We start from the raw sequence: 25,660 nt of genomic DNA, 5'->3' as shown, positions 1-25,660 counted from the left end.
CTTCCCCGCAGCCTGAGTCAGCAGCCAGAGCTGGGCTGCCCCATGAAGAAAGCCTTTCAGCAGAATGAGGGGCCGTGGTCTCAGCAGCTCAGGTACCTCCCACCCCCGGCTTCCTACAAATGAAAGGGGAGGGGTGAGAAGCAGCCGTCGGTGGGGTGGGGGCTTGGTCTCATGTTATTCTCAGGGAGGAGGTCTTGCTGCGCATCTCACACCCCGCACTCCCAAATCCTAACCCTAACCCTCGCAGCCCCACTCCCTGACCCTGACGTCTCACACACCCCCACTCCCAAATCTCGGCTCCGTGTCCTGCCTGTCCACTGCCAGTGGCATTGGCTATGGCAAGGAAAGGTGCCGCTGATGTTTTGGCCAGAGAAAGGGCAACCTGTGCCTCTTATTAATGGCTGGTCCCTAGATGGGCCTAGATGCAGGTGACAATTGCCACCCTCGGCTGACAGTGATGACAGGGACGCAGGCAGTTCCAGCTTCAGTAGCACCATGGGGCTCTCAACCACGACAGGAGGGAGGGTTGGGGAGAACCACCCTCGGGCCAGGCCCAGAGGAGACGCAATACCTGGGGATGAGGCGGTCAGTGCACAGCGGACACGTGGGGCTGGGAAGTGCAGGGACAGGATGCGGGTAGAGATGTGGGGACCAGCCTCAGCAGCATAAGAGGGCGTGAGTGGAGGGGACTGTGCCAGAGAGTGAGCGGGTGAGGTGGAAGCAGGCCAGAATCCAGGGGCAGCCCAACGGTCACAGTGGGCAGGGTGAGGGCCACTCCATGTGGGACAGCGTGGTTGTGAAAGCCAGATGGGCCAGGTGTGGTGGCTCAAGCCTGTAATCCTAAGGCAGGAGGATCACTTGAGTCCAGGAGGTCGAGGCTGCAATAAGCTGTGATCATGCCACTGGTCTCCAGCCTGGGCGACCGAGTGAGGCCCTATCTCTAATGTCAAAACATAGGAGATTTGAGGCTGGCTTCTGACTCTGGTCAACTCCCAAAGAGGAGGCCTGGTGAGGTTTCTCTCTGAACAGAGAGACTTCAGGGAGTCAGACTTTCTTCCGAAGAAGGGAGCAGCCATTGGGGTGCCTATATGGACACTTTTAAAGCCTCTTCAGTAAGTACAGAAGCCTATAGGTCTTGTTTTTTAAATTAAATATTATAGATAAGCAAATCACCAAAATGCTGGAAATATACATCACTACTTTGATAAACCTGGCAGGTGTTTCTGAACATATATATACATGGAAATGGCATATTCAAAAATAACAAGCTATTCCTACTGCTCTGTAACATGCTTAAAAAAAAAACAAAAAACTTTTCATTTATTCTTGCAAAATTCCTGTGAAATCATCTTGTCGCCCTGTCCTTAAATCCTGCTCTGGATGACTCTGAAAGGGGGTTGACTGTTAAGGCTCCCAGTCCAAGCCTGCAGTATATTTATTCAGGGCCTCTTAAGGTCTCCATTTAAGATTTTTTTCTTTCCTTTTGCATGTGTGGTAAAATATACATAGTATAAAAATTGACCATTTTCACTGTTATTTGTTTTTTTTTTTTTGAGATGGAGTCTCACTCTGTTGCCCAGGCTGGAGTGCAATGGCACAATCTCAGCTCACTGCAACCTCCATCTCCTGGGTTCAAGTGAGTCTCATACCTCAGCCTCCCAAGTACCTGGGATTACAGGTGTGCGCCATGACGCGTGGCTAATTGTTGTATTTTTTGTAGAGACGAGGTTTCACCATGTTGGCCAGGTGATCTTGAACTCCTGACCTCATGTGATCCACCTGCCTTGACCTCCCAAAATGCTGAGATTACAAGTGTGAGCCACTGTGTCCGGCCTGTTTTTTAATTTTTTTTTATTTTTTTTCCAAGACAAATAGAGTAAGACATTTTTGGCTGGACGCGGTGGCTCACACCTGTAATCCTAGCACTTTGGGAGGCTGAGGTGGGCAGATCACTTGAGGTCAGGAGTTCAAGACCAGCCTGGCCAACATGGTGAAACTCTGTCTCTACCAAAAATACAAAAATTAGCCGGGCATGGTGGCACACGCCTGTAATCCCTTGGGAGGCTGAGGCAGGAGAACTCCTTGAACCTGGGAGGCAGAGGTTGCAGTGAGCCGAGATCGCAACACTGCACTCTAGCCTGGGCAACAGAGCGAGATTCTGTCTCAAAAAAAAGAAAAAGAGTAAAAAATTAAAAAGTAAGACATTTTCATCACCTTGAACATCTAGTTTGGTGGCATGAAGCACATTCACGCTGTTATGTGACCGTCACCACTATCCCTCTCCAGGACCCTTTCATCTTCCCAAACAGAAGCTCTGTCTCCTTTAAACAACAAGTCCCCATTCCCCCAGCCCCGCCCCTGGCAATCTCCATTCTTCTTTCTGCCCCTGACTTTGACTACTCTAGGGACCTCATGTAAGTGGAATCGCACAGTATTTGTCCTTTCATGTCCGGCTTATTTTACTCAGTGTCATGTCCTGAAGGTCTGTCCATGCTATAGCACATGTCAGAATTTCCTCCCTTTTTAAGACTGCATCATACTCCATTGCACAGATGGACCAACGTTTTAGGTACCTGTTCACGCATGGTTGGACACTTGGGTTGTCCTGATGGCTGCTGTGAACCTGGCTGTGCTCTGTTCAAGGTTTTCGGTCTCCTGCACCCTTCTTGTTTTCTTTTCCTTGGAGACAAGCTCTTGCTGTGTTGCTCAGGCTGGTCTTGAGCTCCTGGCCTCAGTCGATCCTCCCACCTCGGCCTCCCCAAGCCTTAGGATTACAAGCATGAGCCACCGCACCTGGCCTATGTTTCTTAGAAAGTTGGCCCCATGGACTGGGGGCGGTGGCTCACACCTGTAATCCTAGCACTTTAGGAGGCCAGGGCGGGCAGATCACAAGGTCAGGAGATCGAGACCATCCTGGCTAACACAGTGAAACCCCGTCTCTACTAAAAATACAAAAAATTAGCCAGATGTGGTGGTGGGTGCCTGTAGTCCCAGCTACTTGGGAGGCTGAGGCAGGAGAATGGTGTGAACCTGGGAGGTGGAGCTTGCAAGGAGCTAAGATTACGCCACTGCACTCCAGCCTGGACGACAGAGCGAGACTCTGTCTCAAAAAAAAGAAAAAAGAAAGTTGTCCCCGTGGCGGCATGGGTTGGTAATCCCAGTTACTTGGGAGGCTGAGGGAAGAGAATTGCTTGAACCCAGGAGGCGGAGGTTGCAGTGAGCCGCGACTGCACCGTTGCAAGACTCCGTCTCAAAGCAAAAAAAAAAGGTGGCCCCGTGGCCCCATGCTCTGGGTGGTTGTGGAGGATGTCTCTGATTGAGGATCTTCTTACCAAGGCCCCTAAGCATGTCCTCATTCCGTCCAGGTCGACCTCGCTGCTCAATACATAAAGGCTGCCGTGAAGAACATTCCCTCGGTGTTCCTGATGACGGACTCCCAGGTGGCCGAGGAGCAGTTTCTGGTGCTGATCAATGACCTGCTGGCCTCAGGAGAGATCCCTGGGCTGTTTACGGAAGATGAGGTGGAGAACATCGTCTCCTCCATGCGACCCCAAGTCAAGTCCCTTGGCATGAACGACACTCGGGAAGCATGTTGGAAATTCTTCATCGAAAAAGTGCGCAGACAGCTCAAGGTGGGACTCCCGTCTTTGGCAGGGCCTCAGGAGCCCAGCTTGGCACCCATGGCCTACAGGGTTTAGGTTTTTGCTCTGCATAGAGCAGGGGGACTGATCTTTCACGGGATGTGAAATCCTGTTAGGAGAGTGTGAGGGGTGGGGCTATCTGATGAACCAGAGCCTGGAGACTTTTTCACGTGGGTCTGTAGAGGTATCTTGGGGCCAAAATAAGTGTTTTACAGTCGTCCTTTGGTATCTGAGGAGGTTGGATTCCAGGACCCCCATGGATACCAGAATCCACGGAGGAATGGATGCTCAAGGCCCCGATATAAAACAGTGTCATATTTTTGAACACGCTCCCCTCTACTTTAAATCATCTCTAGATTACTTATAATACCTAATATAATGTAAAATGCTATGTGAATAGTTGTTATATTTTTATTTGTATTATTTTTTATCATTGTATTTTTTTTTTAAGAAATTTTCAGTCCATGGTTGGTTAAATCCACAGATGTGGACAGACAGCTGACTCTGTGTGGGCTGCTCCCCACATACGGCTAGTTTAAGTAGATAAATGCACCTTGACTTTCTCTTTTTTTTTTTTTTTTTTTTAATTTGAGATGGAGTTTCACTCGTCACCCAGACTGGAATGCAATGGTGCAATCTTAGCTCACTGCAACCTCTGCCTCCTGGGTTAAAATGATTCTCCAGCCTCAGCTTCCCAAATAGCTGGGATTATAGGTGCCCACCACCACATCTGGCTAAATTCTGTATTTTTAGTAAAGACAGGGTTTCAGCATGGTGGTCAGGCTGGTCTAGAGCTCCTGACCTCAGGTGATCCACCTGCCTCAGCCTCCCAAAGTGCTGCCTGGCCACACCTTGACTTTCGACATTGCCTCTAGGGTAAGCAGGCTAAACTCCCCTAGTAGGACAGAGAACCCTTTGGATCTATTGGCCCCGTCCTCTCCAGAGTTCGGTGGTGCTGCCATTTGCAGGGTGCCAACCCCATAGCTCTCCTGGGCTATCGTTTTCCCCTGCTTGACTCAAACAGAGCAGGGGCCTCCCTCCCCTCTGCGGGCTGCGTAGCCCAATTAGTGAATGTTATCTGTGAGCCAAAGGCGCCCCTGATAGGCGCTGCCTGCTCCTGGATCCTCTTTGGTGCCCTGCCAGTGCCAGCTCTGTCCCACACCCTCACGTCATCACGCAGTGAGAGGTGCAAAGTCAGCCAGGCAGTGAGCCACCGCCATGAGTAGCAGCATCTGTGCAACACCTACGCCACGAAAGGGGACCAGAGAGCAAGGGCAGCTGGGAGGCTGAGACCCATGACAAGGGAGGTCCTCATCTAGCCAGAGAGCCCCCCAGGCCCGTCTCCACAGCACCTTCTCCAGCTGGGGTCCCAGGGACTCCCTGCCCTTTCTTGGAATTAGCCACTCTCCCTCAGGGCCCAGCGGGGACCCTTCCTGCTGAACTGAAGGGCTTGGAGTCTGGCCCGTTCTGGGGCCTCATCTGCCCAATGTGGGTGCCCACTCCCCATTCCTTCCTTTGCCTGGCCTTTTTTTAGAGAGGCAAGGGCCCCTTTCGGAGGGATTGGGACTGCTAGCCAGAGGCACGAAGCCAGATGAGCATTTATCCACTGCAATGCGGCGGCCGCCCTTCAAACCCAGAACTAGGATTGCGCTCCCCAGACCCTGGGCGGCTGAGCCGGGCAGGGCGCGTGGATTTCTGGAAGAGCTTTCTGCAGAGTGATGGATTAGGCCCCAGCACTGCAGTCCCAGTGGCCAGCGCATCTTTGTCTCCCACACCCAGGTGATCCTGTGTTTCTCCCCTGTGGGCTCCGTGCTGCGGGTACGAGCCAGAAAATTCCCAGCTGTGGTCAACTGCACAGCCATCGACTGGTTCCATGAGTGGCCGGAAGATGCCCTGGTGTCCGTCAGTGCGCGCTTCCTGGAGGAGACCGAGGGAATTCCGGTGAGTCACTGAGGCCACTTCTGCCAGAATGCAGAGCCCAGAGGACAAGGGACAGGTCCAAGGGCTGGCTCCCTGGGAGAGAAGGGCGCTGGGACTAGGGTGAGCCAAGTGAGGCGTCCACCTTGGGCTCAATGTTTAAGAGGCTGCGAGAAAGCTCAGGCATCAAGATAAGTGAGGTTTTAATGTAATATTTTTGAAAATCAAAATTAGCGCTAAAAAATTCATGATGAACAAACCATCAGAATTGCAAACCAAGGTGAGCTGTTGGGTTTTTTTTTTTTTGTTTCATTGTCCTACAATCCTGTGTCAGGGAGGGGTGGTTTCCAATCAGCCCCTGTGTGGCCAAGGCTCCAGGGTCAGTTCAGGAGGGCTGAGGACACGCAGCGTGCGGACAGATCGGGCCATTCAGGCTTTCTACCTTGCCTCGAGCACTGGCTGGAGAGCCTGTATTTGCTGGGATAAGTATATACAAGGGCACACGCCATTGCCTTATGCACCTCAGGGGAAATGACAGGTCCGACATTGCAGTCTCTTTTCATTGAAAGATGGTGCCCAAGGCCGGGGGCGGTGGCTCACACCTGTAATCCCAGCACTTTGGGAGGCCAAGGCGGGCGGATCACTTGAGGTCAGGAGTTCGAGACCAACCTGGCCAACATGGTGAAACCCCATCTCTACCAAAAATATAAAAAATTAGCCGGGTGTGGTGGTGCATGCCTGTAATCCCAGCTACTCCAGAGGCTAAGGCAAGAGAATCGCTTGAACCTGGGAGGCAAAAGTTTCAGTAAGCCGAGATTGTGCCACTGCACTCCAGCCTGGGCGACAGAGCAAGACTCCATCTCAAAAAAAAAAAAAAAACAAAAAAAAACAATGAAAGATGGTGCCCATGTTCATTGTTTGAGCTCAATGCTTGGCTGGAAATTAACTGTAAACCCTGGCTCACTTTTGACCAACTCAGTAGGGGGGATGAGCAGCCCTCGGAATAAACCACCCTTTATTACCATCTCTTACTTCTTGTGAACACATATGCAGTTATTAAGTAGGCTAGAATAAACCTGAAACTGGCTTCTCTTTTTCCTAGTTTTTTAAAGAGGGGAAAAGAGCCTGCTTGCCAGCAGAGCTTCCATTTATGAGACTGGCCACTCCCAGTAACTCTGCAGCTCAGAGGTGTCCCTTGGAGCATAGATTTGGGTTTCTAGTTCCCAAGGCAGAGACTTCCTAGAAACAGGCATTGGCCCCACCACCAGCACTATATGTGCATCCTGAAATGTGTGTGTTGGATGAAGTCATTACTTCTCAAAATGGCCTGAATTAAAATTAACATTGCTGAGACAATTTCTGGGGCAAAGCTCCCAGTGCCTGCCTTCAGGTAGGTGGGCAGGCCCAGAGGGCTGGGGAAAGAGGTTCTAAATCCCAGGACCCAGCCTTGGTAATGAACAATAAATATTTGCAGAATTACCTGGGATACGAAAACATATTCTCAGCCTTGTACTTTTTCAGGTAGGCAGGTGTGTGAACGTGCACGCGTATATATACAGGTGTGTGAATGCGTGTGCACGTGTATAGATGCAGGTGTGTGAATGTGCACATATATATGTGCATGTGTGCTTGTATGCGTGTGTGTGCATGTGCGCCCCCATACCTGGCTAATTTTTTATATTTTTGGTAGAGATGGAGTTTCACCATGTTGGCCAGGTTGGTCTCGAACTCCTGTATGCGTGTGTATGTCAGAGATAATGATAATAAGCTCTGCTGTGTCCTGGGCACTGAGCTAAACCTTTCCATGGTGCAATGCCCACAAGAGCCCCAGGATCTGTTGCTTTCAGGAGCCCCTTTGGGCAGTCGAAGACACTGAGGCTGATCTCGGGGCACCTTGTCCAGGGCTCCTGGTGAGTCCGGGGAGCTCCACTTTGCTGATTTGCAGGATGGGTTCCCAGGGATGACTGGCTGTCTCCTCTTTGTAGCGGGAAGTCAAGGCCTCCATCAGCTTCTTCATGTCCTACGTGCACACCACAGTTAATGAGATGTCCAGGGTGTACCTGGCTACTGAGAGGCGCTACAACTACACCACACCCAAAACCTTTCTGGAGCAGATCAAACTCTACCAGAACCTGCTGGCCAAGAAGAGAATGGAGCTTGTTGCCAAAATCGAGAGGCTGGAGAACGGCCTGATGAAGCTGCAGAGCACAGCTTCCCAGGTAGGAGAGGGGGGCCAGCTGCCAGCTCCCGTGCCGTCCCCTGGAGGCCTCGCAGGAGCCGCTACTGTCACAGGCTTCTACGGGCTGTTCACACCGGGGCTCAGCACTGCCGAAAGTAAGACGAGCCTCCTGCCTTTGAGAAGCATTCACTCCTAGGCCAGGGTTAGTATACTTGTCGTAACGAAAAAACAGGCTCAAAATGCTTTCACAATGTTGATCATACAGAGGGCACATTACACAGGGGATGGCACCTGCCCCATGTGTGGTGAGATTTGATCATCATGCCCAATGCGGTCAATAAATATGCATCTGTTCATTCATAAGTGCCATTCATACCATGGTGCCTGGCTCAAAAACCTCCCTGGATCCTTTCCTTCATGCTGTGTTGATATGTAAGGGTTCTGCCTGCTTCAGACCTCCTCCATCATGCAGTCCCGGTCCTTCGTCTTTATTGCCCAGCACTGACACCTGTGAGGGGGCCTGAAAACAGCTGCCACCTCCCTGCTGGGGTTGTGAACAGACTGGCGCCTCCCATTTGCTTCCGGGGGGGCTTTCGCACCCCTGCCCCCCCCCACAAACTCTCGCTGTCACTCTCCCAGCAGCCTGGAGGGGCCCTGGCCAGCCCTGCTCAGCACTGCAACTCAGCTGGCATTTGAGACAGAGTCTCGCTCTGTCATCCAAGCTGGAATGCAGTGGTGCGATCGTGGCTCACTGCAGCCTCAACTTCCTGGGCTCAAGTGATCCTCCCACCTCAGCCTCCCAGATAGCTGGGACCACAGGTGCAGGCCACCATGCCTGGCTACATTTTTTATTATTATTTATACAGACAGGGTCTCACTATGTTGCCTGGGCTGCAGCTGATATTTTTCTTTTCAGTCACCTTGCCAACTCCTTTGAGCACCAGGAATGTCTCACACTTGTGACCCTGTGTACACAGTCAGGGCTCAATACCTGCTTTTAAGATATTGAAAAGACTCTCCAAACCGAGTCACTGGGAGTCGTAAGACACAGCCCTGCCGTTCTGCCCCTCTGTGGCTCCCACCCCTCGTCTGCCCAGTGCAGGGCGGCGTATGTTGGCTGCGGCCCACGCTTGCTGTTTCTTGGTTTCTCCTTCCCCAGGTGGATGACTTGAAAGCGAAGCTGGCAATTCAGGAGGCTGAGCTCAAGCAGAAGAATGAGAGTGCAGATAAACTGATCCAGGTGGTCGGCATCGAGACCGAGAAGGTCAGCAAAGAGAAGGCCATTGCTGACGAGGAAGAAGTCAAGGTCGAGGTCATCAATAAGGTAGGTGAAGGCAGCCCAGTGTGGCCTCAGGAGGGCTGCTGCGCTGGCCAGGTCTCCTGAGCTTCCCCATGAGGTCAGGTGCCACTGACAGGCATAGGAAAGGCTGAGACTTACATAGAAGGACAAGGTTCCTAAACCAGTGGGACCCCGAAGGAGGAGTCTCTCCCAGGTGAGGACCCCCACTCAGAGGCAGGCTTTCCTTAGAATTAACTCCCATCCCTGTGGCCGAGCTCCTCAATGTTCAGCCCCCAGCCCATGGTGGCAGCCTCACCAGGAGCTTGTGAGAAATGCAGGCTCTCGGGCCCCAGCTTAGCCCTGCTCAATAGGGCCTGCATGTTAACGAAATGCCTGCGATCCATGAGCATGGGAGGGGTTGAGAAGACCTGGCTGGAGCCTGGTCCTCAGACGTGCGGCTCCGGACCCCCCACCCCCGCCACAGAGGGTAGGACGTTACTGGCCTGGGGTGGGCTCCTTGCTGGTTTTGGGGGTGGCTGAGGTTGAGAACCACTGCTTAGGGGGAGTGTCTTCATCATCTTTGGAGCCTGAAGGCCACAGCATCATTGGAGTAGCTTCTCATCACCCCTCCCTGGGTGCTTTTTTTGTCATCAGTCCCACATCTGGGTAATTATTTAAGAGCGTTCCAGTTATTGCCCACTGTCTCCTGAGTGAATGAATGAGTATGTGCATGGATGAAGGAGTTGCTACTTTCTTGGGGCGGGGGGTAAGCTATATACTCTGAGATGTTCCATTCTGGATGGATTATGAAACAGCCCCAGAAACAATAAGACTGCAAAGTCAGGGTGGTCTGGGTGGCCCCTGGATTTCCCCTCCCGTCTTGGAACTCAAGAATCCCACCCAACTGCCGAGGCATTGCTCATTCTGCCCTGCGCGCTGTGGGGCAGAGCGGAGGAGGCAGGGAGGATGGTGGGCTCCAGACAGGGGCCAAGTACACACGGAGGGATGTCGGCAAAGGAGCTCAGTCAGCAAACGCAGCAAATGTGAGTGGTAGCCAGAGGGGCAGCCTCTTTTGTGGAGCTCAGACCTGCTGGGGCCTGGGCCGCCCCTCACCACTGCTGCCTACACATGCACATATGCACATACACATACATGCACACACATGCACACATATACTCATGCACATGCACACACATGCACGCACACACATACACACATGCACGTACACGCCCCCACAGGTAGATGGACAGACCTGCAGTAACCTCTCCTGTCCATCTTCCTTCCAGAATGTCACCGAGAAGCAAAAGGCCTGTGAAACGGACCTGGCCAAAGCAGAACCGGCCCTACTGGCAGCCCAGGAGGCTCTGGACACTCTGAATAAGGTAAAGGGGGAGGGAAAGAAAGGGGACCCCTGGCCTGGGTGGAGAGGAAGCGGCCTTCACTGCTGGCATGGGTGGTGACGCGCTCACGGCGGCTTCCTTGGGGCATCGCCGAGGACCCAGTCCAAACTCCCGTCGGACCCATCCCGTCTGTCGTTTGCAGAACAACCTGACAGAGCTGAAGTCCTTCGGGTCCCCCCCGGACGCCGTGGTCAACGTCACCGCCGCCGTCATGATTCTGACCGCCCCTGGGGGCAGGATCCCCAAGGACAAGAGCTGGAAGGCGGCCAAGATCATGATGGGCAAGGTGGACACCTTCCTAGACTCCCTGAAGAAGTTCGACAAGGAGCACATCCCCGAGGCCTGCCTGAAGGCCTTCAAGTGAGTCGGGGCTGGGCCTCGCGGCCGGGGCTTCCCTCCGATTCTCCATCAGGCCAAGGCAGGGTGCTGAGGGTGAGGCGTGGCCCCAGGCTCCTGGGGCCTGTGGCTCAAAATCTAGGCAGCCCCTTCCCCATACAGCACCCCAAGAACACAGCTGACAAGCTCAGCAGCGGGAACCCTCAGGCCACAGGTCTGAGAGAGAGGCCGGCCAGGCCCCACAGAGGTCGGCCCCTGTGAGAGCAGCTGACCACATGAGCACATGTATTGCACACATGAATACATGTGAGCACAAATGCAATGCACACATGCACACATAAAAAATGCACACATGTGCACGCATACACATGTATACATAATCACACGTGTGCACACATGTACACGTGAATGCAGTGCACGCATACAAAACATACATGTGCACACGTGTACATATAAGCACAAACATGCATGCACATATGTACATATGAATACAGTGCACAAAGTACACACGTGCTCACATACACATGTACACACAAGCATGCACATGCATGCACACATGAACATGTGTACACATGAATGCAGTACACACACAAAACATACATGTACACAGATGCACATGTGCACACACACATGCACACAGGCACGCACAGCGAGTGGCCGCATGCCTGGGGCTCTGCCATGCATCTTTCTTTTGCTGGCCTGACTGTAAAGGTCCTACATCTGGAGGGGCAGGACTGGCAATGGCTCCTTCTGGGATGAGCCATGGGACTTGGGAAGGGTGCCATGGGGACTCCGCCTTTCATCCCGTAAATGTCAACACGCTGGCATTCTTGGGGTGCTCCACTCTGTAAGTGCCCAGCCTGTCTCCCACCCCGTGTGGCTCCTCACTGGCCATCCCCTAAGAGGCCAACTTCAGGGTGCCCCCGACCCGGACTGAGAAAGAGGACCAGACCCCAGTGACCCCGGCCAGGACCCCAAAACCTCTCAGCTCCCATGTGGGAGGAAGAGGGTGGGACTGCTGCGAGACATCTTGTAAGTATAGAATAAAGTATAAGAGAAACCAACAAGAACGCCTGGAGGGCTACACCAGGGTGTGCCACTGTCAATCAACATTTGATATATTTCTTTTCCATCTTTTTTCTAAGTTTTTTTTGTTGTTGTTTGTTTTTAATATATAGTTGAAATAATACTGGGCTGGGCACTGTGGCTCACACCTGTCATCTCAGGACTTCGGGAGGCCTAGGCAGGGGGATCATGAGGTTAGGAGTTTGAGATCAGCCTGGCCAACATGGTGAAACCCCTTTTCTACTAAAAATACAAAAATTAGCCCGGTGTGGTGGCGGGCGCCTGTAATCCCAGCTACTCAGGAGGCTGAGGCAGGGGAATCGTTTGAACCCAGGAGTCAGAGGTTGTAGTGAGCCGAGATCACGCCATTGCACCCAGCCTGGGCGACATAGTGAGACTCCATCTCAAAAAGAAAAGATAATACTGTACACATATATTTATTCCGCTTTTTTTACTTAATATTATCACACCAAAAAGAAAAAAAAACCAACACTTTTCCCTATGTTATTAAAAACACTTCTTAGCCAGGCACGGTGGTGCATGCCCGTAGTCCCAGCTACTCGGGAGGCTGGGGCATAACAATCACTTGAACCTGGGAGGTGGAGCTTGCAGTGAGCCAAGATCACACCACTGCACTCCAGCCTGGGCAACAGAGTGAGACTCCATCTCAAAAACAAAAACAATAAAACACTTCAAGGCTGGGTATGGTGGCCCACACCTTTAATCTTTAATCCCAGCATTTTGAGAGGCCAAAGCAGGAGAACCGCCTGAGCCCAGGAGTTCGAGACCAGCCTGGGCAACAAAGAGGACCCCGTCTTGACAAAAAAAAAATTAAAATTAGCCAGTCGTGGTGGTACGTGCCTATAGTCCCAGCTATTCAGGAGGCTAAGGTGGGAGGATCACTTGAGCCTAGGAGGATAAGGCTGCCATGAGCCGTGATCACACCACTGCACTCCAGCCTGGGCGACAGAGTGAGACCCTGTCTCCAAAAAAAAAAAAAAACCCAATAAATATGATTTTCTTAACTTTTGTATGTATGATCTTACCATACGGGAATCATAATTTACTTAGCGCTTCCTGCTTCATTGAATATTTAGGCTGTTTTTGTTTTGCTGTTATAAATGAGGCCTCAATAAATGCCTCCTCCTATCACCCTGCAAGCTTCTGCACTGTTCCCTGCCCACACGGTGTGGTGTGTGTCTGGGAGATGCACTCTCATTTTAATATTAGCCTACACAAAGCATAAGTAGACCAGAGCAAGAAATGATGGGCTCTGTTCCCAACCTCAATTTCAATCACGTTTCAATGAACATTTTGAATTATCCATTCAGATTTCTTTCTGCAGGCAATTCAGTTCATATATAATGATGTTGGTGTCATTTTTAAAAACACTAGTTTCTACAGTGCCTAAGCTGCACCTATGGGCATTTTTCTTGGTCACTGTACCATCCCCCAAAGTATAACACCTGCCACATCATCTCTTCTGCGTCTCATCCCTCTAACCTTATAGTTTTAGTCTCCTGGTGCCCGACTTGGAAAACTGGGCAATGCCACTGTGGGGCAACGGGAGTGGCAGAGTGGAGCCAGTGGGGCATGGCCTCTAGGGCCAGCCTGGCTGTGTGAATCCCAGCATTGCCCCTCCGGAGCTGTGCCACCCTGGGCAAGACACTCAGCCTCTCTGGGCCCATTTTGCCGGAGCAGGACAGGGTGACGACTCTGGCCCACTGGTGTTCTCTCGCTAGGCCCTACCAAGGCAACCCGACGTTCGACCCCGAGTTCATCCGCTCCAAGTCCACGGCCGCCGCCGGCCTCTGCTCCTGGTGCATCAACATCGTCCGCTTCTACGAGGTCTACTGCGACGTGGCGCCCAAGAGGCAGGCCTTGGAGGAGGCTAATGCAGAGCTGGCAGAGGCGCAAGAGAAGCTGTCCCGGATCAAAAACAAGATTGCCGTAAGTGCCGGCTCGCTCCCGTCTCTGTGAAACACCAGAGCCACTTGCTTGCGCTGCCGGTCAATATCTCTGTTTAAAATGGGTTGGCACGGCCGCCGTCGTGAATTATTCAGCAGCGTGAGAGGATGCAGGCAGAGGCAGGGGCCAGACGGTGCCGGGAGCTGCTTGGTGTCCTTGGCCTCCATGCTCCAGAGGGCTCTCAGCCTTTATGGGAGCCTCTTAGACACTCAATGCTCACAGGACCCAGCCCTGCTGCCGCTGCAGCGTGCTACAGATGCCTCGTGGGGTTTTCCAGCAGCTTTCCAACTTGGTTTTGCAGGAACTTAACGCCAACCTGAGCAACCTAACCTCAGCGTTTGAAAAAGCAACGGCTGAGAAAATCAAGTGTCAGCAGGAGGCCGATGCCACGAACAGGGTGATCTTACTGGCGAACAGGTATTGGCTCCTCCCCGAGACCACCCTCCTGCTCTCAGACCCCTGAAAAGGGACAAGCCCACACAACTGCCTTGGGAGGAAGAGGAGGAAGTCCAGGTGGAAGCAGCCAGGTTGCCACTTTGACTTCTTGAGCTCAAAGTAATTAGGATAAACCTTGGCCTCCTGCATAGTCAGGGGCCTCCACAAAATATGACCTATCGTGTGGTTCCAAGTAACCCACGCTGGCCTGGGACACTGGGTCCCACGGGGCTTGTTCCAGGGGCATTATTTGGTCATAACCCACTGTCACCCACCACGTGGCTTCCAGGGTCATTTTGCAGCCAGCAGACAGTCATTTCACGGATTACATCACGGTTTGGGGCTCCAGAGTAGTGTCGTCCACTAGGGACATAATGCCGGATGTGGATGTGTCACCTTAACTTTTCCAGCAGCCACATTTAAAAAGTACAGAGGCTGGCTGGGTGCAGTGGCTCATGCCTGTAATGCCAGCAGTTTGGGAGGCTGAGGCAGGTGGATCACTGGAGGTCAGCGTTCAAGACCAGCCTGGCCAACATGATGAAACCCCATCTTACTAAAAATACAAAAACTAGCCAGGCAAGCCGAGCATGGTGGCTCACGCCTGTAATCCCAGCACTTTGGGAGGCCAAGGTGGGTGGATCACCTGAGGACAGGAGTTCAAGACCAGCCTGGCCAACATGGTGAAACCCCATCTCTACTAAAAATAGAAAAATTAGCTGGGTGTGGTGGCGGGCGCCTGTTATCCCAGCTATTTGGGAGGCTGAGGCAAGAGAATCACTTGAACCCAGGAGGTGGAGGTTGCAGTGAGCCAAGATTGTGCCATTGTACTCCAGCCTGGGCAACAGGAGTGAAACTGTCTTAAAAAAAAAAAAAAAAAGGCATGGCGGTGCACACCTGTAGTCCCAGCACTTGGAGGGCTGAGGTGGGAGTTTGAAAGTTTGAAACCAGCCTGAGCAACATAGTGACACCCCATCTCTACAAAAAAACATTTTTAAGTACAAAGAAATAGTTATAATTTTATTTAACCCCAAATATCCAAGATATTATTTCAACAGGTAACTAATATAAAAATTATCAATGAGGTATTTCCTGTGCTTGTTTTCATTCTGAGCCTTGACACCCTGCATGTCTTTTTTTTTTTTTTTTTTTTAATTTTTTTTTGGAGACAGAGTCTCACTCCGTCACCCAGGCTGCAGTGCGTGGCATGATCTTGGCTCACTGCAACCTCCATCTCCCGGGTAATTCTTGTGCCTCAGTCTCCCGAGTAGCTGGGACCACAGATGCACGCCACCACGCCCAGCTAATTTTTATATTTTTAGTAGAGACGGGGTTTCACCATGTTGGCCGGAGTGGTCTCGAATTCCTGACCTCAGGTGATCCACCTGCCTCATCCTCCCAAAGTGCTGCGATTACAGGCATGAGCCACCGTGCCCAGCCAAGAAGCACAATTTGGGCTTCTCTAAAGCATTTCCTCCCAAAAACTCCCCAAAAGCATTTTCATCGTTGAGCCACTGAGCCAGGTGCCGATGGGAAACTCTGAAGATTCACAGAGGTGCAGAGGTGGAGGCTTGTCTGGTCCAGTCCTTTCACCGATGCAAATATGTTTTATTCTCTCTCGTTCCGCTTCAGGCTGGTGGGGGGATTAGCATCGGAAAACGTCCGCTGGGCTGAGTCCGTGGAGAACTTCAGGAGCCAGGGGGTCACGCTGTGTGGGGACGTCCTGCTTATCTCTGCCTTCGTGTCCTACGTGGGCTACTTCACCAAGAAATACCGGAATGAGCTGATGGAGAAATTCTGGATCCCTTACATACATAACTTAAAGGTAAGGAGTGGAGTCCTGGCCGGGCGCGGTGGCTCACGACTGTAATGCCAGCACTTTGGGAGGCCAAGGCGGACGGATTACTTGAGGCCAGGAGTTCATGAGCCGCCTGGCCAACATGGTGAAACCCCATCTCTATTAAGCATACAAAAAAAAATTAGCCAGATGTGGTGGGGAGCGCCTTAATCCCAGCTACTGGGGAGGCTGAGGCAGGAGAATCGCTTGAACCTTGGAGGCGGAGGTTGCAGTGAGCAGAGATCGCACCACTGCAATCCAGCCTGGGTGATAGAGCAAGACCTAGTCTTTTAAAAAAAAAAAAAAGTGGAGTCCTATTCATCACTCAGGAAATCTGGGGAGGTCCCAGCAGGGCAGAACCAGCCACACTGGCACCTTGACTTCTGTGATGAGGCTCAGGCCCCTTTGGGGATAAGAATGTAGCCCAGTGGCATTGTGCGGTGGCTCATGCCTATAATCCCAGCACTTTGGGAGGCTGAGGTGGGTAGATCACCTGAGGTCAGGAGTTCAAGACCAGCCTGGCCAACATGGTGAAACCCCATCTCTATTAAAAATACAAAAATTAGGCTGGGCGTGGTGGCTCACATCTGTAATCCCAGCACTTTGGGGACGCGAAGGCGGGCGGATCACCTGAGGTCAGGAGTTCAAAACCAGCCTGGCCAACATGGTAAAACCTCATCTCTACTAAAACTACAAAAATTAGCTGGGTGTTTTGGTGGGCACCTGTAATCCCAACTACCCGGGAGGCCAAGTCAGGAGAATCTCTTGAACTCGAGAGGCAGAGGTTACGGTGGGCCAGGATCACACCACTGCACTCCAGCCTGGGTGACAGAGTAAGACTCTGTCTGGGGGCAAAAAAAAAAAAAGAACATGGCCCAGTGTTGCTGTGCTGACGTCGTTTCTGGCCAAGTTACAAAGCTGCTCTGTCCAGAGTGATGGAAATGGCTGGCTTCTCCCAGGTCGTCCGGCTGGTCCACCCCTAACAGCAGCACCAGACACAGCATGATTTGGAGAGCTGTTTTCTAGTAATAAGGTCGCATCACCCCTTCTAAGAAAGTGTGCCTCCCTGGGCAGGTCCCCATCCCAATCACAAATGGCCTGGATCCCTTGAGCCTGCTGACAGATGATGCGGACGTGGCCACCTGGAACAACCAGGGCCTCCCCAGCGACCGCATGTCCACCGAGAATGCCACCATCCTGTGCAACACCGAGCGGTGGCCGCTGATTGTGGACGCCCAGCTCCAAGGAATCAAGTGGATCAAAAACAAATACAGCAGTGAACTGAAAGCCATCCGCCTGGGACAGAAGAGGTGTGTGCAGGCGCAGGACCTGGACCAAAGCCCCCCTCTGCTCGGAAGCATGCCTTAGGCATTTCAAATTGGTTCCATGGATGGGTGGGTCTTTAAATATAAGTACTAGCCCACAGGTTTTAAATTTGACCCCGGGGAACAGCAGCGGTAGTAAAGAATGAAATTAGGAGCTCTTTTCCCTTCCCCTGTCCCCATCACCCGCTGCTCCTGCAGGGAAAGGAGAGTGAGACGGAGGCTCAGGCCGGGGGTTGCCTCCCGCTTGGCCATTTGCTGGCTGGAGGCTTGAGGTGGTCACGTTCTTGGGTCTTGTGGTCTGTGGTCAGATGAGAAACAATGGCTGTTAACGACACAGGTACAGTGACACCCTGTCTTCCTAGCGGTGCTGGAAAATCCAATGGCATGTGGCTATGAAAACATTTGCCTCTGTGGCCATAAAGCTACTCAAAGCTGCTTCCAGGCCGGGCGCAGTGGCTCATCCGTGTAATCTCAGCACTCTGTTGGGGAGGCCAAGGCAGGAGCATTGCTTGAGCTCAGGAGTTTGAGACCGGCCTGGGCAACATAGTGAGACCTCATGTCTCCAAATAATAATAAAAAAAAAAAACCTAATTGGGTGTGGTGGCATGAGCCTGTAGTCCTGTAGTCCTGTAGTCCTGTAGTCCTGTAGTCCTATAGTCCTGTAGTCCTGTAGTTCCAGCTATTCAGGAGGCTGAGATGGGAGGATCACTTGAGCCTGGGAGGTCAAGGTTGCAGTGAACCCTGCTCACGCCACTGCACTCCAGCCTGGGTGAGAGAATGAGACCCTGTCTCAAAAAACAAAACAAAGCAAAACTTTCCATTTTCATCTCCACTCCCATAAGAGCACAGGGGCAGTTTACAAAGAAGCCCCTCGGCTCCTTTCAGGAAAGGGTGAGCTGTTGGGAACAAGTTGTGGGCTCCTAGGTCACCACTCGCTTGGCGCCGTCTCGCTCGGAGGGCAGGGGCTGCTGGTCGGCGCGTGCGCGCACCGTTCCATCACGAGGCCCTCTGCCGTGAACCAGCTTCCGTGCTGTGCCCGCAGCTACCTGGATGTCATCGAGCAGGCCATCTCGGAAGGGGACACCTTGCTCATTGAGAACATCGGCGAAACCGTGGACCCCGTGCTGGACCCTCTACTGGGCAGGAACACAATTAAAAAGGGAAAGTGAGTTGTTTCCATCTCCGTGGCTTGAGCCAGGTAAACATCTTCGGGCCCGAGGCCTGGGCGTGTGCATGTAGGGAAGACGCCCGGAATGCCCTTTGCTTCCCTGGTAAGCAGCGGGGGCTTTGACAAAATGCCGACTGGAGGGAAGGAGCCCCCAGCTCCCGAGGAAAGACTGGAAAGGGGCCACATCCCCATTAGGAATATCTCCGCCACCGTTTTATCAGTGATCGCCTCCAGACGGTGAGGCTTGGAGGTGGCGTCTTTCTTCTTTCTGTTCTTAGGCATTTTGCAAATCTTGGGACTGCATTACCTTTAAAAATTCACACGAAATTCACACAACATAAAATTAACCATATTAAAGTGCACAATTCAAGAGCATTTAGTACACTCACAATGTTGTACAAACACATCTGTCCAGTTGCACATTTTCAGCACCCCGAAAGGAAGCCCCACACCCACTGTTGTTCTTCATTCCGCCTCCCTCCTGAGCGCTGGACACCCACTAGTCTGCTTTCTGTGTCTGTGGATTTGCCTATTCCGGACATTTCCTCTGAATAGAATCAAGCAACATGTGTCTTTTTGTGTCTGGCTCTTTTTACTCAGCATTTTTTGTTTGTTTTTTGAGACGGAGTCTCGCTCTGTCGTCCAGGCTGGAGTCCAGTGGTGCAATCTCTGCTCATTGCAGCCTCTGCCTCCTGGGTTCAAGTGATTCTCCTGCCTCAGCCTCCCAAGTAGCTGGGATTACAGGCACATCACCACGCCCGGGTAATGTTTGTATTTTTAGTAGAGACAGGTTCCCCATGTTGGCCAGGATGATCTCGAACTCCTGACCTCAGGTGATCCACCTGCCTTGGCCTCCCAAAGTGCTGGGATTACAGGAGGGAGCCACCGCGCCTGGCCTTTACTTAGCATGTTTTTAGGGGTCATGCATGTGGTTGCACGTGTCAGTCCTTCATTCCTCTTTATGGCAGGATCACATTCCACGTGTGGCTGTGCGCATTTGTTTGTCCACTCATCAGTTGATGCATGGAGCTCGCATTATTCACTTTACAATTTTAAAAAATTAAATCTACCTTAAAAAAACGTAAATGTCAGAGCTGACAGGAGCCACCTTTAAATGCAGAGATGCATGCAGAAACCCAGAACAGGGTGGCCAATCAATATGCAGAGGTCCTAGACTCTGGGAAGGGCCTGGTGTGAGTGCTGAGGGGTTAAGTTAGCCAGAGGCCCCTCAAAGTGAGCCCAGCTACGAAGAGGGGAGAGGAGGGTGTAGGGTCGGAGAGAGGCACCCCCACAGTGGATGAGCAGACCCCGGGTTGCAGTCCTGGGAGCTTCCAGGATGGGCTGATGTTACAAATGGGTCTGGGTCGGGGCTCCCAGAGGAGCACAGCGTGCAGCCAGAGGGGCGTAAACCCTGCTGCGAAGATGAGCCTGCCCACCCAAGGAAAGAGCAGGTGCATCTCCCAGAAGGGCCCACGTCACAGGCCGGGGAGGAGGAACAGACAAGGAGAGGTGCAGTGCTCTTCCAGGGACCAGAAGGAGGACTCAAGGTGGCGGCCTGGCCTGGGGCGGGGGTGAAAGGTGGTCTGTGCTTGTGTTCCTCTCCCCTGGCCACTGGGAGGCCCACTAACCCTTTCCTCCGCTAACCCCAGGTACATTAAGATTGGCGACAAGGAGGTGGAGTACCACCCCAAGTTCCGCCTGATCCTGCACACCAAGTACTTCAACCCACACTACAAACCAGAGATGCAGGCTCAGTGCACCCTCATCAACTTCCTGGTCACCAGGGATGGACTTGAGGACCAACTCTTGGCCGCTGTGGTGGCCAAAGAGCGCCCAGATCTAGAACAGCTGAAGGTAACGTCCTCAAGGTCGGTCACACGGGAGGAGGGGCCGTCCCACGCAGAGGGGGCCGGGTCACCGTGAGGCCCCGAGCAGGGCCACCAGCCCGGTGTGTGTGGTTGCTTCTCTCTGAAGGTGCCTCAGTATGTCCCGGGGCATCGCAGCTTCTCCTACGACAGGATGGGTCATTTCCTTCCCCGCTGTCCCCTCTTCCAGCTCCCAAATTTAATTCTAAGTCACATGACTGCTTTGCTTAAAGAACATGAGTCACAGCGGTCCTCAGGGGGCTCTAAGCTCCAGAGCGCTGCCCTGCAAGAATGGCCTGGCTGCCAGCCCTTGCGCCCGCCATAGTGCATGGGCTCAGGAGGCCCAGGCCCGCCTGTCCCCATTCTGCCCCCTACAGTCTTCGTGACAGGAAGCCTCAAGGCTGGGAGCAGGCCCAGGGCCTCTCTGAGGTTCCAGGGGCTCCGCTTTTGCAGCCCCTGAGCTCGTTCCTCCTGCTCAAAGCCTGAGCAGTGGCTAAGCCACACGGCTACCCGAGGGAGGCCTGGGTGCCCGGCGGACAGAGCCAGGCCATGCAGTGACAACCGCACCTCCCCTTGCAGGCGAACCTCACCAAGTCTCAAAACGAATTTAAGATTGTTCTGAAAGAGCTGGAAGATTCGCTCCTGGCCCGTCTGTCGGCTGCCTCGGGGAACTTTCTGGGAGACACAGCTTTGGTGGAGAATCTGGAGACCACCAAGCACACAGCCAGCGAGATCGAAGAGAAGGTCAGAGCTGCCTCAGTGACGTGCCCTGACAGCCGGGGCATGGGAGGCTGGACCACGGGTGATCGGCGCCTCCCCCACCAACAAGGAGAAAAGCAGCTTCAGTCATACATGCCGAGCCGGCCCAGGGCAGGAGAAGGGGCCCAAGCTCCCATCCTGCACCCAGCTGCTGCTGAGAGAGCCCTTGGGTGGCTTCCCAGGGAGCGAGGCTGGTGGCTGGGAATGAGCCGATCTGCTGTGTCATTCAAACCCCTTTTGTTTGTGTCGAGGTGGTGGAGGCAAAAATCACGGAAGTTAAAATCAACGAGGCGAGAGAGAACTACCGCCCAGCTGCGGAACGGGCATCTCTGCTCTACTTCATACTGAACGACCTCAACAAAATCAACCCCATCTACCAGTTCTCCCTCAAGGTGCGCCCTGCAGCTGGGGCTGGGTGCCTCCCTCAAGGTGGGGCTGCATCTGGGCTCCACAGCCAGGTCTGTTGCCCGCACAGCTATCAGGCAGTGCCAGGGCCACCCTCAGAGGGCAGACCTGGTCCAGCCTGCAGACGGGGCTGGAAGTAGGGAAGCCAGGGGCCCCCATCAGTCCTACACCCATTCTCCCCAGGAGAGGGTATGAGCTGCTCCCTCCTCCCTGCTCTTCCCCTGGTGCCTCCAGGCACCCCCAACCCAATCAAAACAAACTGGATGGCCTGGCATGGTGGCTTACGCCTGTAATCTCAGCACTATGGGGGGTCGAGGCAGGTGGATCTCCTGAGGTCAGGAGTTCAAGACCAGCCTGACCAACATAGTGAAACCCCGTCTCTACTAAAAGTACAAAAATTAGCCAGGCGTGGTGGTGCATGCCTGTAATTCCAGCTACTCAGGGAGGCTGAGGCAGAAGCATCGCTTGAACACTGCAACCTCCCTCACTGTGGAGGGTGCAGTGAGCCGAGATCACGCCACTGCACTCCAGCCTAGGCAATGGAGCAAGGCTCTGTCTCAAACAAAACAAACTGGAGGCCACCACAGGTGGCAGGGAGTGATGGTGGGGAGCAGTGGCGGGCTCCATCTCTGCACGTCTCCATGACTCTGGGTGGCGGATCCACAGGCCTTCAACGTGGTATTTGAGAAAGCCATCCAAAGGACCACCCCTGCCAGTGAGGTGAAGCAGCGGGTGATCAACCTGACGGATGAGATCACCTACTCCGTCTACATGTATACCGCCCGGGGGCTCTTCGAGAGGGACAAACTCATTTTCCTGGCACAAGTTACGTTTCAGGTAATGTCTAGCCTCATTGCTCCTAGTGTGGTCCGTGGACCAGCAGTGTCAGTGACCCCTGGGAGCTTTGTGGAAAGGCAGATTCTTGGGCCCCCACCCAAACCTGGTGATTTCAAACCTGCATTTTAGCAACATACCCAGGTGATTGTAAAGTCTGAGATGCCTGATGTGGAACAGGCCTGGGGCTCTCTTAGTCAATATTCGGGAAGCTGGCACATTATTCCAATGGGAGCTAGTAAAGGGGTGGTGTGGCAAGGAGAATTTCACAAGGAAATGTCATTTTACATGTAAGTTGTGCTGAGTAAAATAGTCCTCCATTAGTGCTTAGCCCACTGTGGGGTGAGTGATGTTTCTTAAGAAATAAGTGTATGAATAAACAAATATTCCTCCTGTTTTATACAGTCCTGCTAAAATATTTAAAGATCTGCATTCTCTGAAACTGATTAAACAGCCTGTCTTAATTTGTTTTGTGCTGCTATAATAGAATACCCAAGGCTGGGTAATCTATAAACAATAGAAATTTATTTCTCATGGTCCTGGGGTCTGGGAAGTTCCATATGAAAGTGCTGGCATCTGTCAAGGGCCTTCTTGCTGTGTCATCCCATGGTGGAAGGCTAGAGGGCGAGAGAGAGCACAAAAGGGGCCAAACTCCTTGTGTAACAAACCCACTCCATTGATCATGACATTAAGCCATTGACTCTGCTCTCATGGCCTAGTTGCCTCTCAGGCCCCACCTCCCAACACTGTTGCACTGAGGATTCAGTTTCCAACATATGCTTTTTGGGGAACACATTCAAACCATAGCACAGCCCCTCTGCAATTTTGTTTACACTGTGCCATAAGTATGGTTGGAAACACTAGTTTTTGTTGTTGCTGTTACTGCTGCTATTTTGAGACAGTATCTCACTCTGTCACCCAGGCTGGAGTGCAGTGGTGCAGTCACAGCTCACTGTAGCCTTGAATTCCTGAACTCAAGCAATCCTCCCACTTCAGCCTCCTCAGTAGCTGGGACTACAGGCATGTGCCACCATGCTCGTCTAATTCTTCAGTTTTTTAATTATTTATTTATTTATCTTTAGTAGAGACAAAGTCTCACTATGTTGCCCAGGCTGGTCTTGAACTCCTGGGCTCATGTGATCCTCCTGCCTCAACCTCCCTGTAGCTGGGAATACATGTGTACACTGCCGTGCCTGGCTAATTTTTAAATGTTTTTATAGAGACAGGGTCCTGCTATATTGCTCACCCCACTCGGCTAATTCTTTAGTGTTTTTGTTTGTTTTTTGAGACGGAGTCTTGCTCTATTGGCAGGCCGGAGTTCAGTGGCATGATCTTGGCTCGCTGCAACTGCTGCCTCCTGGATTCAAGCAATTCTCCTGCCTCAGCCTCCCTAGTAGCTGGGACTACAGGTGCACGCCACCATGCCCGGCTACTTTTTGTCTTTTTATTAGAGACATGGTTTCACCATGTTGGCCAGGATGGTCTCAATCTCTTGACCTCGTGATCCGCCCGCCTCAGCCTCCCAAAGTGCTGAGATTACAGGGATGAGTCACCATGCCTGGTCAATTCTTTAGTTTTTATTTTTTATTTATTTTTTTTTTTTAGAGACAGTCTCAGTATGTTGCCCAGGCTTGTCTTGAACTCCTGGGCTCAAGTGATCCTCCTGCCTCAACCTCCCTGTAGCTGGGAATACAAGTGTACACTATTGTACCTGGCTAATTTTTTTTTTTTTTCTGTTTTTTAGAAAGAGTTTTGCCCTTGCTGCCCAGGCTGCAGTGCAATGGTACAATCTCAGCCCACCACAACGTCTGCCTCCCGGGTTCAAGCAGTTCTCCTACCTCAGCCTCCTGAGTAGCTGGGATTACAGGCATATGCCACCATGCCCGGCTAATTTTTGTATTTTTAGTTGAGACAGGGTTTCTCCATGTTGGTCTCGCTGGTCTCAAACTCCCGACCTTAGGTGATCCACCCAACCTTAGGTGATCCACCCGCCTCGGCCTCCCAAAGTGCTGGGATTACAGGCATGAGCCACCGCACCCAGCCTTAATTTTTTTTAATGTTTTTTTAAAGAGACAGGGTCTCACTATATTGCCCAGGCTGGGCAACACTAATTGTATAAATAGGTTGGGCATCAGTTTAAGCCTAGCTTTCAATTCAAACTCAAACTTTGAACCAATGGGGTCCATATTATGAAGGTTCCTTTTACATGTGAATCTCTGAATCACAGGTTCACTGTGAGATTTTCTCCTGGCTGAGAGGTCATCAGGATAAGAGTTGTCAGTGCTCCCCCTCATTTTCCAGGGTAGAAAGCATTCTCTTTGGTCCCAAGGAATGTTTTGTGTGACCAAAAGAAAGAGTCCGGCTCAGGAAGAAACTCTCTATGGGATCTGAAAAACAGACCCTTTGGGTACTTGACTGAGGAGATGGCAGTGGCCATTACCCCTGCTCCCAGCCACCTGCTGCCCATCTGAGACAGAGGGTGCCAGGTTAGCTGCCCAGTACACCACTTCAAAATGACCCAGACCCTGCCCACAGGAGGTCCAGAGGGCCAGCATGCACAAGTGACAAGATGGTATGGAATATGGCCCAGCATTCCACTTCTGGGCACACACCCACAAGACCTGGAAACAGGTGTCCAGCATCTGTCCAGATTCCCGTACACCAGCATTCACAACAGCATTAATCGAAGCAGCCAAAAGCCAGATGAGGCCAGGCACTGAGGCTTATGCCTATTATCCCAACATTGCGGGAGGTCAAAGCAAGAGGATCACTTGAGGCGGTTTGAGACTAGCCCAGTCAATATAGCAAGACCCCATCTCTACAAAAAAAAAAAAAAAAATAGCTAGGTGAGGTGATGCACGCCTGTAGTCCCAGCTATTTGGAAGGCTGAGATGGATGGTCACTTGAGCCCATGAGTTCAAGGCTGCAGTGAGCTATGATCACAGCACTACACTCCAGCTGGGGGCAACAGAGCCATACCCTGTCTCTCAAAGACAACAACAAGGCCGGGCGTGGTGGCTCTCACCTGTAATCCTGGTACGCTGGGAGGCCAAGACGGGCAGATCACTTGAGGCCAGTAGTTCAAGAGCAGCCTGGCCAACACGGTGAAAACCCCGTCTCTACAAAAAATGCAAAAATTAGCTGGGCATGGTGGCACGCACCTGTAATTCCAGCTACTTGGGAGGCTGAGACAGGAGAATCGCTTGAACCCAGGAGGTGGAGGTTGCAGTGAGCCGAGATTGCACTACTG

The 25,660-nt window shown here is 52.2% G+C and overlaps 1 protein-coding gene across 2 annotated transcripts in view; it reads left to right on the top strand.

Moving 5' to 3' along the window:
* Positions 1-3,271: 3,271 nt before the first annotated feature.
* LOC116271086 (dynein heavy chain 17, axonemal-like) overlaps positions 3,272-25,660 on the top strand; it is a 46,423-nt gene continuing 24,034 nt past the window's right edge. The window contains exons 1-15 of one of the 2 annotated variants that reach the window (XM_031657833.1): positions 3,272-3,632; positions 5,421-5,582; positions 7,544-7,777; positions 8,897-9,061; positions 10,303-10,398; positions 10,559-10,776; positions 13,560-13,767; positions 14,087-14,202; positions 15,850-16,042; positions 17,129-17,364; positions 18,422-18,544; positions 20,197-20,401; positions 20,992-21,156; positions 21,423-21,563; positions 22,243-22,413. In XM_031657833.1, coding sequence (XP_031513693.1) covers positions 3,426-3,632; positions 5,421-5,582; positions 7,544-7,777; positions 8,897-9,061; positions 10,303-10,398; positions 10,559-10,776; positions 13,560-13,767; positions 14,087-14,202; positions 15,850-16,042; positions 17,129-17,364; positions 18,422-18,544; positions 20,197-20,401; positions 20,992-21,156; positions 21,423-21,563; positions 22,243-22,413 — 2,640 coding nt within the window. In that variant the 5' untranslated portion in view covers positions 3,272-3,425. The remainder of the gene's footprint in view (positions 3,633-5,420; positions 5,583-7,543; positions 7,778-8,896; positions 9,062-10,302; positions 10,399-10,558; positions 10,777-13,559; positions 13,768-14,086; positions 14,203-15,849; positions 16,043-17,128; positions 17,365-18,421; positions 18,545-20,196; positions 20,402-20,991; positions 21,157-21,422; positions 21,564-22,242; positions 22,414-25,660) is intronic. The other variant, XM_031657832.1, reaches the window with a different exon arrangement.

This window comes from Papio anubis, chromosome 17 (genome assembly GCF_008728515.1).
Source record: "Papio anubis isolate 15944 chromosome 17, Panubis1.0, whole genome shotgun sequence".
Classification (NCBI taxonomy): Eukaryota; Metazoa; Chordata; class Mammalia; order Primates; family Cercopithecidae; genus Papio; species Papio anubis.
Note: the sequence above shows the minus strand (reverse complement) of the source record. Positions and strands in the feature narration are given on the sequence as shown.